The sequence below is a fragment of the Tympanuchus pallidicinctus genome, unplaced genomic scaffold, assembly GCF_026119805.1.
Source record: "Tympanuchus pallidicinctus isolate F22 unplaced genomic scaffold, pur_lepc_1.0 scaffold16, whole genome shotgun sequence".
Lineage (NCBI taxonomy): Eukaryota > Metazoa > Chordata > Aves > Galliformes > Phasianidae > Tympanuchus > Tympanuchus pallidicinctus.
Genome location: NW_026294679.1, coordinates 9,250,501 through 9,265,252, shown reverse-complemented (window position 1 = coordinate 9,265,252; position 14,752 = coordinate 9,250,501). Strand labels below are relative to the sequence as shown.

Genomic DNA, 14,752 nt, shown 5'->3' with positions numbered 1-14,752 from the left:
CAGCTCAAATGCACTGACACAGATGAAAACTTGGTAGGTCAGATGTTTGAAGCTCATAAATCATAGAAGGAAATTTGCTTTGTTTGCAAGGGACCAGTTGGCTTCGACTTCTGGGGTTTAGAAATGAAAGTAGTGGCCATCATTTTTTGCATATGCGGTGTGGAGAATGGAAAGTCTTTGTAGCCACTTTGGCTAAATTTGAAGTTTCATCCCTGGCTTATTTGTGCTTGTGGCGTAGCACGCGATGCGATGTTTCTGATACACTTTCTAAGTGAAAGGCAAGTACCTGAAGAAATAGATTTTCTTCAGTGCTTTATTTGTGAGTTAACATGTGTTGCTGCAGTAACTTGGTAGCATGGGAACTCTGCCTTGTTGGTAGAAGCCACCCATTCTGGCTCATCTGAATTTCCTAGTGCAGAGTTGCCACCTCAAATTAATTTTTTATTTCTTTATTAATTGCTGTGTAATGCAATCACTGTTTGCCAACTCTGTTTGCTATTTCCTTATTTCTTTGGCACGTTTAATGTTGGTGATCTTTGAGATTTGGATTGAAAAGCCGGAGTTGTGGTGTGTGCCGCATTGGGTTTGGTTGAGGACAACTGTAACAAAGAGAAAGATCATTCCTGTTCTGTGAGATAAATTCATTATTACATGAATAATTTCTCATTTTATATATATATATATTTTCTCATTTCTCTCTATGTCTTCCTCTGGAGGTCTTGGCTTTCATATTGTATGAATGAAGCCTACTAGAGATCTGGGAAACCTAAGGAATTGTTGAGAGGTCTGTTGTTAGTTTTTAGGACCAGAGCTTTGCCTTTAAATACCTTGTTAAAACTAGAAATTCCTTTTCGTTATTCACGTAAAGAGAAATTTAAAAGATGTAGGGAAATCTTTGCTGACCTGGGAGGTGATATTAGCAGTGTATACATATATATATATGTATATGTATATATATTTTTGGTGTGGGTAGAGAGGTAAGATTGCTTTGCAGTGGCAGGTAGGACACAGTTCTCTCTTTTACAGCCTTCCCTGAATAGCAGCTGGGTGAAATCCTTTTGCTCAGGCATCATATTGTATGAGATAACATTCAGGAAACAGTATTTATTTACCAGGCTGCAGGTGATTGCAGATTTAGTCTTCCTATGATTGCAAATGTTACCATTCCTCCTTCAGTATGCTTCCTGTAAAGCAATTATTGCTTGAATGTTTCAGATTGTGTTTTTTAGGGATACAGAAATCTGTTTCAGTTACTTGTGTATTTCAGTATGTACAAGGTAAGTGTGTTACAGTTTCAGGCAGCTGAGGAAGGTGATGCAGTTCAGGCTACAATCAGTTGTTTCTGTAACTTCAGCAGTTAGAGCTGCCAGGAGAACAGGAGCACTTGGGGTTCTGTGTCTGTGTCTGCCCAGCCCCAGAAGAGATGAATCAAAATTCTGGGGCTGGTTATTTGTATCTATTTACAAAGATTTTTACATTAAGAAAAGATATTCAGAACAGGAAAGGGATTATATTCTCTAAAAGTTGCATTTTCCTTTATGTGCTGCACCACGTGGGAGCCTTACTCCATTTTGCAAGTTCTCCAGCACATCATATTTGAATGGCTTTATGTCAGTTGAATGGCTTTATGTCAACTGAATGGCTTTGTGTCAATTAATATTGACAGGAAGTCAGTTTGAGCAGCACTGGAAAATGGAAGTGGTTGGCAGAACTGGCTAATTTCACTGAGTTTCCTTTTGCTAAGAATATCTTTAAAAGAAGCCCTCCTTTGGCAATACAATGAGTGCTTGTTTGGCTGTAGTTTGGAATTGATGGTGACTCTTGTCCTTTAATGAAAAGGGCTTGAAAAATATGAATAACCTTTTGAAAAACCCCCGGCTTCCTCTGTGCAGTTCATGGTTGTGCTCGTGTCCTCCAGGAGCTCACATGGGTAAGCTTACATAGCACCTCATGTAGGTGCTTGCCTCTGGTGCACGTGTAACTCTATGGGCTTGAGGGGTTGGCAGCAGCAGTGAAGTTGTGTGGTGATGCCTGTGTGAATACCCTGAGATGGAAGGGACCTGTGAGCATCATCGAGTTCATCTCCTGCCTCCATACGTGACCATCCAGAAAGATTATTTGGGATGTGTTGGGTGGTAGCTGGAATCCTCAGAAAAGAAAGAGAGATGCTACAGGTGCAGTCCGTTTAGCTGTCAGCCTGCTGCCATGGCTTTGGCACGGTGCTTTGGAGGTGTGCTGCACTCTGTGCACTGCTCCTGGTTCTGTTACAGAGCCACAGCTGCCTGCTGCTTGCTTGCAAGCTGCCTCCTGGCATCCTGAACGTGGAGGGAAGGTTGAGCTGTCTTTGTATTGCTGCCATTTTGTGCCAGGAATTGTCTTCGCCTTCTGGATAATGATTTCAATCCTTCTTTTTCAATTTTTATGCTTTTGTATAGGCAAAAGTATTTGTTTTTTAATAGAAACATTAAGACAGCATGTTGTAACAGGGAGCACCACATGTTTTTTTCTCCCAGGTACGACTACACGTTGTTGCTGGTGAAAGCAGTGAAATGCTGCAACCTGTTTGCTCCACTGAGCTCCTTGCACCAGCACCTATCTCCAGCTCTCTGCTTTCTCAGTCTCCTTCAAAACCTGCTCTGCATTGCCCATGAGACACTCACCAGGTCTCCACTGCTGTCTCTGAGATTCAATTGAACTGAAAACAGCAGCCTTTTTAAAGTTTATTTTTTTATCTTTAATTTTTTTTTTTTTTTTTTTTTTACCACTTTACAACACTGATCTGTGTTTTATAGCTGTTGGGCACTGCTACATGAGCTGAGTTTACAAACATTTAGAAACAGAGTGTGTTATTGCTGAAGACCAGCTGACAGCCACTGGAAGCTCTTACCCTGCTGTCAGCTGGGTTTTTGCATTTCCTATTGCTGGAGGTTTGCAAGCATGTAGATTATACAATACAGAGAAGTTTTAAAATAGAATGTAGCGAGGCTGGTAATCTTGAGATTAGGACAGGTTAATGGATGGTTTAAAAGCTGGGTATAAAATCTTAAGTATGTAGTAAGGAACCAGCTTATGCTGTTTTGGGGACCTCCAAGAGAGAAGTTAAAAGCTGCTGCTCCCAGGCTGCTGTAGCCCTTTACAGCAGAGTGCTCCAGAATATGGTTACTGGGAACAGCAGGGTTTTGCTGAGGAGTTTGTAGCACAGTCTGTGATGCTGCCACAGGAATGAATGCGGGCGGAGGGCTGGGAAAGGTTTTGTAGTTCTAGTTCTTGCTAATGGTTCAAGCATGCAGAATATTATTTAATTGATTTTGGTTATCAGCTCTATGAACTTATGCAGAGGATGGAATGAAGGAAGAGGCAGAGCTCCTGTTGTGGGCTTAAGGAGATTCTAGGCAGCTCCTTTCCAGCCTGGGAAAAAGCAAGGGGCTCTTCTGGATTGCCAGCAGAACTCTGTCAGTGAATGCTGCCCTGCAAAGAAAAGTTATTTCCAGATTAAATGGTGGGAACATGAAATTCTTGCTGCTGTTGATCGTCCTTTTATTTTCTTCCATGGAGATACATTCAAAAACCTCTTGGGAGTATTCAGAATTGTGAAGTTCTTGAGGGGTGCGAGGTGTTCTGAATTCATACGTGAGTCTGTGCTACTGTCTGTGACACGTGATGATGATTCTGTAGAAAGGCAAAAGGAGCTCTGCAGGTTTCAGACATCTCTTCAGTTAGTCTGCATTATAGCCATTGGTGGAAAAGGTCAAGGTACTGTTAAAAGACGTGCCATAACTTATCCTTATGAGAAACTCCTTCCTAATTTTGCTTGTCTGGAGGGATAACATGATCTATTCCTTCAGAGCTCCCAGCTGACTTCTCAGTAGGATTATTTGAAAACAAACTTCAGGTTTTTTTTAATGTTCCAGCTCTGCAGGTGACTGCTGACTGCATGCTGTCCCGTGCTGGAAGCAGAGCGCAGCTCGTGGCTCAGCAGGTCGGAAGGCAGATCTCAGAGCCCAGTGTTGTGTTGCAGTGCGGCGTCAGATTTCACTGCGGATTGAATCGAGGCTCTCTTGTGCTGAAAGAATGAGGCTGCATGGGTTTGTTTGAAGAGACAAGCGCTTAAAATTAAAGCAGATCTCTTCCATCAGGTCAATAAAGAACATTCATGTTTATGACCAGGGCGTTGTGCTGAGAACTGGTGATGACGTCAGAGGGTGGCTCACAAGTGCAGTGTACTACTGTACGCAAATACATAAGGCTGTATTATGTTCAAGAAATCATGTTGTTGTTGGTTTTTTTTCACGTATACTAATTACTGTAGGTCTTCTGCAGTGGGTCTTCAGAGCCATGGATGTAGTATTTTTGTATCAACACTGGGCTTTTCGGTTTTTTTGCTGATGTTTAAATGATGGACAAATATTAACCTGAACGAGTGCTGGCTTGAAGTAGAAACATTCAACTCTTAACTGGAAGAGAGATTTTATATTTATGCTAACTTTGGCTTCTTTTCTCTCCTGTGTTACAGAAGTACTAATACGGAGCGCTTGACCTAATCTCTAACAGCTGAATCTCCTGAGACCAGGATTAGGAAAAGAGTGCCTTCGGAACCAATATGTAGCAAATGGGTATCGTGCCGCTGAAGCTCCTCCCTTGGTTCAACACTTTCATGTTTTAAGGATCCTTGTAGCCACAACAGTGAATTGCTCTTGTTAACTTCAGAAGTGGATTTCATGTGGTGCTTGCTAAGTGTTGAATCACCATGAGTAGTAATCTAGGAAAAGAAAAGGACTGTAAAGAGAAAGATCCAAAAGTCCCGTCGTCAAAAGAAAGGGAGAAGGAGGCCAAAGCCTCTGGAGGATTTGGGAAAGAAAGCAAAGAGAAGGAGCCCAAGACCAAAGGGAAAGATGCCAAAGATGGAAAGAAAGACTCCAGTAGCACGCAGCCTGGGGTAGCTTTTTCAGTGGACAATACGATAAAAAGACCTAATCCAGCCACAGGTACCCGCAAAAAATCCAGCAATGCTGAAGTGATCAAAGAGCTAAATAAATGCCGGGAAGAGAATTCAATGCGCTTGGACTTGTCCAAGAGGTCTATACACATGCTTCCATCAGCTGTCAAAGAGTTAACGCAGTTAACAGAACTTTATTTATACAGTAACAAACTGCAGTCTCTGCCAGCAGAGGTGGGCTGTCTTGTGAACCTGATGACACTGGCCCTGAGTGAGAATTCACTCACCAGTTTGCCTGACTCTCTTGATAACTTGAAGAAACTGCGCATGCTTGACCTGCGGCATAACAAACTGAGAGAGATTCCTTCGGTGGTGTACAGACTGACTTCTCTCGCCACTCTTTACCTACGCTTTAATCGTATAACTACTGTGGAAAAGGATATCAAAAACTTGTCAAAGCTCACCATGCTTAGCATACGAGAGAACAAAATCAAGCAACTACCTGCTGAAATTGGTAAGCGATTGCACTGATTAAAGGCTTAATTCTGTGCTGAAGTTGAGCTTGCAGTTCAGTTAGGTATATGTAAACTGCCTCTTTTTCAGGTGCTCTGCTCCACTTAAAGTGTGCATAAAATTGTTGTCTTGATCATACTGTCGCAATGTTGGCTTATAGTGAGAGTAATCAATACCCTGGACATAATGTTTCATGCAAAGCAACCTTCCTTTTTCTACATCTATCATCTTAAAACCAGCTAGATCTTGTTTTCATCTTTGCCTTGTGCTTCCACATATTGTGTCTTTGGAGCCCAGATGGTTTGAAAGAAAAAGAGAAGATACAAGGGCACATCTTTCTTTCAGATCTCTTTATAAATCATTTACGAGCTGCTGCAAGGTATAAACACATTATGGGCATGTTACAGAGGGATATGACCATGGTAAGAGAAGGTAGAAAAGGTGCCACATGCTATTACCATGAGCAAGCTGTTAGATGCCATAACAGTTAATAATGCAGGTTAATGATTTGTGAGAGCCTCTCCTGTCTCCAAGTTCTGAATATATTAAAGTGTGGAAGCTTAGTATAATATGGCCAAGTGTTGTGTACATGGTTGTTGATTCTTACGACTTTTTAATGGATGATATTTGCTTTTTCCAAATGTTGTTACAGAACGACGAAAGATGGCTATGTGAAACGATATAGAAATGGTGTATTGATTTAAATAGTCCATGACAGAAAGTGTGCTGGAATGGCTGTATTTCAATAACTGCTAAGTTGTTCCTAATAGCTTCTGATCTGTGGGATATGTCTCTTCATCAGGCTGTTTTCAAGCAGTATTTCAGTATCCTAAGTGCTTCATAAAAGGGAGAGTGTATCATAAGCTTTTTTTTTTTTCTTGTGTGGCTCCAATTTTTACAATACAAGCACTGGTTAGTGCTGTTAGGGAGCGGGCACAGAACTTCATGCATGGAAGAAAGTTGAAGTAGCTTCTTTAAGTGGGTAGAAGAAGCTCCCGTGAGATGCTTAGCCCTTGTAACACTGGGAGTAAATTCCTGTACCTTTATTTGCTTATTTATTCCTAAAGTGGGTGTGGGACTTCTTCCTGTTAACACTTCTGCACTGGCTTGAAGTACGGGTTACTGAAGTCGGTCACTATGTTCGCTAACTTTTACAAAGGTTGGGAAATGTTTTTGTTTTTCAAGCCAGCAGTATTTGTCTCCTCCTGCACTTTGATCTGGAGGATATCACTTCTGGATAGCGGGAACTCCTGGAACTTCTTAAACACCTGTCAAATTACCAGCAATGTGCACTACAGACAACGGGTGCAGCATGAAAGAGGAAGTGCAGTGTTGCTGCTGTCAGTCTTTGGCTCCCTGCAGGTGCTGTTGGAATGGATTCTATCACAGCCACAAAGCGGGATTTTACTAAGCAGAAATTAAATAGTTAATGTGGTACGTTTTCTGATGAAACAATTTCTCAGCTGGCACTGGCATTTCAGCAGTCCTAGGAATTTCCCCTGAGAGAACTAAGGAATGGTAATTTTGACCTATTATTTGACACTTCACTTTAAACCTCACAGCCTCTGAATATTTCACGAACTGCAGAATCATACTGGAAACCATGGAGCTGATGTTTGCAACTAAAACATGCTGTGTGTTCTTACATCCATTGGAGAAACTGTGACTGACTTAGCTTCTTAAGTTATCTTATGCATTTGTCAGTGTTTTACCCATGTTCATTTTGTGGCTCAGTTATTAAGTCCAGCAAAGAGTCAGCCCATGAAGTTCAGCTGGGGATAGTTCTGCAGAAGTTTAAATTAGCAGCATGTGAGGAAAAAGCTTTCCAGTGTTGCATTCCAGTGCTTGGTGTTGCCCTCTGAAAACCTTTTGTAGGTGTGTTTGATACTGCAGATATTGTTGCTGCTGGGAGTGCTTTGTCTCTCAGCTGTTTTGTTTGCTGAGTTGATGTGTTATGTTTCCATTTAGGTATATCCTTTTTGTATGTACTTGTTCACAGCAGTCTTGAAAGAGGTGATATGTAACAGTTTTGTAGAGAAACTTAAATAACTGAATCATGAATGCATGCGTGCGTTACTTTTTATTGCTACAGGTCAGCAGCTCAGCATGGAAGGTGTTTTAGAAGCACAAATACAAGGAGGCTGTCACTCTGCTAAGCTTCAGTGCAGTGTTCCCATGTTCAACTGCAGACTTGATGCAGAGCAAACCTCTCTGATGAGGTTGCCTGTAATTAAACTGGTTGAAAAATTAAAGAATTGTTAAGCTTAAGTAACACAGTTACAGCTGCCAAACATACAAAATAATTTGTTTGAAAACTCTTTTCCTCAAGTGGTGGAAACAGATAAGATGGTTTCACTTCTGTGATTTTCACTTTCACGTGTCTTTGTTCTGGTACAAAGATGAAATGTTTGAGTTGGACACAGCTGAGAAATGTATTTCTTACTTTCCAATGGAATTTCTCTGTTTCTTTAAATGCTTGTTAGTTCTCTACATTTTGTGTGCATGCTTTAAAAGCTGCTGGTCTTTTCTGTCCCAACAATGTTAATCTGTACATTTATGGCATTGCTCCTAAATATTACATGCCAAGGTGAACTTAACAGTAAACATTCTTGTATTATCAACTGGTAAATAACACAGAAATTCTCGTTGCTCCAAAGCAGGAAGTAAAATGAGGCCATTATCTTTTATAAAGCAATATCACGAGGAACATTTCAAATTGTTTTCAAAAATACCCTGTTGTTCTATGGCCTGAGGCTCACATATCTGATGGTAAACTCGTCTACTTCTTTGTGTTTTTGAAAACTCACAGATTATGTGACCTGCTGACTTGTTGGGGGTCGGAGATTCATGATCTTTGAGGTCTCTTCCAACCTGAGCCATTCTGTGTTTCTGTGAGAAGTCTTGCAGCACCTAGCTGTGATGTGCTGGTTTAGCAGCCCTGGTGGGCAAGTGTGCAAAGAACCCATGGTTTGCTTTTGCTGGTAGACCTGCTGCAAGAGGTCTGAACAAAAACAAAGTCCAAGCTTGAGGCCTGCAAGGTGGGGTGCTGTGGCTGTTTGGTAGCGATGAGTGCACTCAGAGAGCTGGGGCTCAGTGCTCTGCATAGCACTCAGGTGCCCTTTGAAATCTCCCCTTGTTTTTTCTCCTTTCTTAAACTTTGAATTGATCTCTTTGATCCTACGGTAGCATTCCTTCTTTGATAAATGTCTCATTGACAACATGCTGTTGGTGATGCGATTTCAAAATAAGGTTCTAGAAATGCTTATCTGCTGGCAAGTGCTGGTATTTGTTAGAAGGAAATTCTTTTCAGGGAGACCTGAAACTAATACTAAAGCATTTCTTAAAAGCTTGAGTGAAGGTAAATAAAGTATTTTACAAAACGTTTGTAAAGTGTGTAATCCATCAGATTTGAAGTGGACTCTGCAATGAAACAACGGGACTGTTAGTGTAGTAAGTGTCTTGATAAGGATCTATAAGGGATGAACCTTCAACCATGGAGCTGTTGGGATACAGTCTACTATTTGGTTCTGTTTGGGATTTCAAGGTGTCCTTAGTTGTTTGGCAGTACAAACTCAGATGAGGTGACTACAGCAGGAGGAAAAGTTGTTTTGCATTCAGAATGTCTTTATATGAAAGAGGAATTGTTTTTATCTATAGTTAGTGAACAGATGTGTGCATTTCTGGTCTTTTTTTCTCATCAGAATGTAGTACCAGCTTGGTCCCTTGCATCCAGTTGCTTTGTAATAGAGAGGATGATGATTTAAATTTTCCAGTCTTTACAGCATTCAGAAGATTTCTGAACTCCAAATAATAGCTTACTGTACTTATTCACACAGTAAACCAGTAAATGGTAAAAATATTCTCTGTACTTTGGAAAAAGATTTTTTTAACTCAGCAAATTCGGGCTCTAGGTACATAGCAAGTCATTGCTACCAGTTATTTGCTGGGCTTCCCTTACCACTTTTCCAGCAACGTATATATTGCCTCTGCATTTGTAATGCAAGCGATTTTAGTAGGCTGCATGGTAACTGAGGTCTTGATATGCATTGTGTTATTTTTAAAATAGAAATGGATTTGTTTGAATGAGAGCTGAACACGCTTAAAATGAGTTTGACTGAAAGCATTCAGAACATCCTTTTTAACTCTGTTCTGTTTCGCAGGTTTAGCTAAAAGCTAAAAGCTTGAAGAGCGACTGAACTAATGCTCCATCCTGCTGCTTTCATCTGAATGGTTCCCTGGTCAGCTGATTTATCTCACTAAACCAACAGAAACATTTGTGATTTCTCTACTTTTGTTTTCTGTTGCTTTAGTTAGATGAGTACAAGGAAGTTTTCACTCAAAGTGGAACTAGTGTAGGAGCAGTGGGCCAGCATGGCCTGGAGCAGGGGAGCAGGAGCACTGCTACTGGTAGCACTCAGCTGCTAGATCAGCTTGGGAAATCTTACAGGTAGGAATTGCATGGGTTAGGTGACAGCAGGTGAAATGTACTGCATGTGGCTTGAGGAAAGATGAGTTACTACCTACGGAACCACGGAAAATGCACCAGTTTATCATTTCAGAATCTACTCCTTTTCATCACTGCTGTTCAGAAAATCCTGTGTGACACTAGCAGTCCTGGTAGCAATAGCTATGCTTCGCTTTCCTGAAGGAACTTTTGTTGTGTTTGTGTTTTTAGAATTTTTTTCTTAGCAATGAGAATTTATTTACACGAGTTTATTGATGGCAAAGCTGCTCTACGTTTCAATTTGTGTACCTATTTTTTCTTGTAAGAGTGCATCCTGCTCCAATTGTGGCCCTAATAAAATGTCTGCATAAAACCAGGGCAACTGTACGTACAAGACTTAACCTGACCCCTTTCCCGGATCCAAACTATTTTCATATTGGGGATTTCCTGAGTCTGGTGCAGCTTTTCTGTTTAGGAATTCTCAATAGACTCCTTGTCCAGGGGCTTGACCATTTTTTCCTTTAAACTCTTCTCATCCTTGGCAAAGTCCACAAGTTTGCTTTGGACACAGCTTTTGATTGCTACATTTAATGAACTCCAGCTCTTGCATTTGGAGGTGCTCAGCGGTCATCCTCATGTCCATGCCATTTACAATGTGTAAATCAGTCTTACAAGTTCTGCTTCTGACCAAGAATGGATTGTTTGAAGCTGGTCACTCCACACATGAAGCTAGGTGTGTCTTTCTCCTGCTCCCCCACATGCATCACTTTATGTCACATTGATTGAATTCACAGGATTATAGAATTGTAGGTGTTGGAAGGGACCTCTGGAGATCCTCAAATGCAACCCCCTGCTAAAGCAGGTTCCCCACAGTGTGTCGTTTTGTTGCTTAGTGACTTTGTTTTTTGAAGTTCTACAGTGTTTGACCTTGCTCTTGTCCTTATAGTCGTGAATAATTTGGTATTAACTCTGCTGCTCAGCCTTTCGCTTGTTGAACATTTATACGTTCCAAGTGCAAAAGCAGAACTTACCTGTTCACTTTGCTGTTGAATCTCTGGTCGCATCCATAGGAAAAAGTGTTAACAGGAAGGATTCCACATGGAAGCTTTGCCAAAACAATCTCCAAGAATAAATGTGGAAGTGAGGTCACAAGGTGGACTCTGCCTTCATCACCATATCTGGTAAATTGTCCTTTCCAGGGAGATCAAAAGTTGAAGTTTAGAATGGAAGAATGTGAATGCTATTGTGAGTCAGGCAGGGAGCACGAGAAGGATGAAAGCCAGAGGAACTGCTTTGGGTTGAAGCCAAGCAAATGCTTCAATCTGCAAGCTGTTGAGCTTGCCTTTTGCATTTCTTGTATCTAGATCTTATTGCATTCCCCCACGCTATATTGAAAGTCTTGTTTTGCATAATCAAGTTCATATTTTCTTTGCAAAGACTGTTGCATCTTGTACAAGCGTTTGACTTTTTTTTTTTTTCCTTTATTACATAGAATTAAAATACAAATACTATTGTCAACATAGTTGAAATTGCATCTACACAGTTTCTGCAAGTTTCTTAACACTCTAAATATTGTGTTTTCTCTCTGTGAATGCAACTTTTATTCTATGGAAATCTGGTCAGGGCTGTTCTGCAAGGGAAATATTTTTAGATTGTAATTCAGGGAATCTGCCTACACCAGGCTTGGAATGTCACTTACGGCTCTCTTCTGTTCTTCCCTTCCCCCATCTACCCATTATTTAGATCATTTGTGGTTTCTTCCCTACTTTAAAACGTTTTCACAAGACTTGCACCTGTTCTCAGTAGCATAGGCAGCAAACTAGATGTGTGCAGCTGCATTACTTTGTATGTCTCACACTGAGTGTAGTGCCACCTTATTCAATGGCTGGTTAGTTGCAAAGCTTCTCAGTGATGCTTTTAGTTTCATTTCCCTTTTTTTTTTTTTTTTTTTTTTTTTTTAAAGCAGATCTAACAATATTGAGAAAAAATTACTGTGGTTTTATCTAGAAGCCCCTTCTTCAGTTTCAGCAATTTGAAAGATGCCCAGCTGTGTTCCTGGGTTTGCCTGCCATGCTAATACCTGCAAACACAGTGGTTGAGAGTATTTTCATATGTTTGTATTCTAATGTGGTTAAAGCCTGGAGCTGTGAACTGGAGTGTAATAAATAGAGGCACTGCTACGTGTACCCAAGGAGTCAGAAAATGACTGATGTGTTTCTGGTTGCTTTCTTAAGCTGCAGGAATGGTGGACCACTTGCTTTTGGCTAGCTTCAGCCTTAGAGTCTGGGTTCCAATTCCTGTCAGCCCCCTGGGGGGCCTTGGTGTTGTGTTATCAGCTGGTCAGATTTGTCCTTGTCTTTTCTTTTTTTTTTTGACTGGCTTTATGGTAATGATTAAGTAGCCCTGCCTCTTTGATCTTTACTGGGTTGATGCCCTGGATGTTATTCCAGTGAATGCTGGCAGCTTGTTAGAAGTCCAGCAATTTTTTAATATCAGCTCTGCAATTTATTTGAACTTCTTGAATGCTTCTTAAGCCCTGAGCAGAGGGGAATATTCAACTTCTCTATGCCTGCCCTTGCTAATGCAGTGCTACATGGTTAGCCCTTACCAGTGTCAGAACACCATGCTGCTCCTCACTCTGAATGCACATCACCCCAGGGCTCAGCCTCCCTGGGACCCTGGTTCCTCCAAGGCTGCTCCGCTTTGTGGGGCTGGGGCTGTTCTGAGCATCCTGAGCTGCTCCACACTGCCCATCCCAAAGCCCATCCGTAGCCCTGTTGCGTGTTTCATGCGCTCATAATGGTGTTTGGACATGCTTTCATTTGTATTTCTTTATTTATAACTGAAAGTAATAAGAAGTGGTTTTGCTGTTGTCTTGTCAGAGCTTGTTTTAAACCAGATTTATAGGGTTTCTTTTTGGTTCAGCTTAGCTTCTGTCTGTTTGATTCCCATAGTGAGATTCTGCTACACATTCTGCAAATTGTAAATATTGCACCATGCTTATTACTGATTTATATGAATATTTTAGCTTCAATATGTGATTCCTGACCTTGTTAAGATTTCATTCTATCTAATCCCTAATTCCTCCTTGTAAGCTATGTGTTGTCAATAATAATTCAAAATAACTGTGACTTCCTAACTGTTGGGCAGTTGGTTATGTGTACAGAAAATCCATTCTGTCTGTTATAATGATGCGTTCAACCCTTGTAGTGAGGCAGAAGGCTCTGAAATTGTAATCTTTTTGTTTCTAAAATCAGAACGCTTCAAATAGATTTATAGACAGGCTAAGAAAATCTTTTGCTTTTTTGCCCAGATCAGGGAGCCTAGTGAGAGATAAACAATTATCCCAGCAATGGGAAATATTTGAAATTAGTTCACAGTGCAGCTGATTGCAGATAACTGCCCTTACAGACCAGCTTGCAGGCAGAGCACCGGCACACCAGCGTGCACCTCCATTACTTCCTGCGTTCTCCTCTTCCTCGCGCTTTCTGCAGGTCTTTATCCTCTTGCTGTCTGGCCCGGGATTTGTCATGTTGTGAAGGATTTCACAATTTTCAATCTGCTTAAGCATGGGCAGGCATGGAGTTAATCCTCTGGAAAACAGGTTCTGTTGCAAATTGCGTTTGCCATCCAGGAGAATTGCCTACCGGGTGAGTTGGTGGTTGAAGGCACCGAAGCCTGTTTGATATTGCCCTATGCTGCCTGCCTACATTATTATTAATTTGTGAGTCCTTTGATATTTTTTAATGCAGCTTTACACTGGTTTTAAATGACCATGAGGAGCACTGGGTTACGTAAGTCAGGGCAAGTAGCTTGGTCCTCTTGTCACAACAGGCTTTTGAGGCTGGCTGTGTTACGGGGCTGCTGTTCTGCCTCACTGGGTGGAAAACACCAGGCTGTCTCTTCATCAGGCTGTGTTTTTCCAGGAGGTATATTTAGCTGTGTCATGCTGTAACATTTTCTCTGTGTACCTCTCAGTAGTAGTGAGGTGATTGCTCATAACACCTTGCTTAGGGTTTTTTTGAGCTGCACACTTAGCTGTATTTTTAGCCATGTTTTTAACCAGAACTTAGTTGGAAGACTACAAAAACGTTCTCTTAAAAGTGCTGTGAATTGTCTGCCATTTGTAAGATTTTAAGAGCTACAAAATATGGTGTAATTAACCGTTCTGTGAAGACTATTTATGGGCAGTCTCTTTTATGTGTTTCACATGGACATTACTCCTAATTTAAAACTTCTTATTACCAAACCAGCTAGTACGTGCAGTTTCTGCCTGCTGTCTTGGCAGACTTTTTTTAGATAGCTTTTCTTTTTTTCACTTCTATTGCACCAAAATGTAGTACTTAAAAACAAAAAACAAAAAAACAGAAAACAAACAGTCCAACCCCAGCACTTGTGTAGCTTGTTTCCCAATTCTACAGTGCAGTTGCAATTGGTCAGTAGAGGGTCCTTTCTTCACTACTCTTATGTTAAAATCCATGTATTTTGGATATTGCTTGTAGTGGGGCAGGGTATGGGTGAGGTGAGGCTTCTTTCCAGCTGTGGGCAGTGCACTTCTTTTCTTAACTGAGTTGAGATACAAACATGTTTCAGCAAGATTTATCAGTGTTGTAAAGTAGAATGGAATAATTTTTTGGTTCTTTTAATATGAATGAGGTCTTGAGTGCCCTTCTCATTAGCAATTTTCGTTTCGGGTTTTTTTGTTTTGTTTTGTTTTGTTTTTTGTGCCTGTGCAATCCTTTCTTTAGTAAAACTTTAGTTTTGATTCCTGACGTAATTGGAGAGTGAAGCAAAGTTAGTGAGAAGGCAGGCCAGGTTCTCCTTGTTGGGTGGAGAGCATGGCTGTATTAGTTTGTAAA

At 40.9% G+C, this 14,752-nt stretch overlaps 1 protein-coding gene across 14 annotated transcripts in view; it reads left to right on the top strand.

Annotated features, from left to right (window-relative positions):
- The window catches only part of SHOC2 (SHOC2 leucine rich repeat scaffold protein), a 69,443-nt gene that overhangs the window by 28,290 nt on the left and 26,401 nt on the right, over positions 1-14,752 (top strand). For all 14 annotated transcript variants that reach the window (XM_052676635.1, XM_052676644.1, XM_052676636.1 and 11 more), the window contains one exon: positions 4,514-5,450. In XM_052676635.1, the coding sequence (XP_052532595.1) occupies positions 4,748-5,450 (703 nt within the window). In that variant the 5' untranslated portion in view covers positions 4,514-4,747. The remainder of the gene's footprint in view (positions 1-4,513; positions 5,451-14,752) is intronic.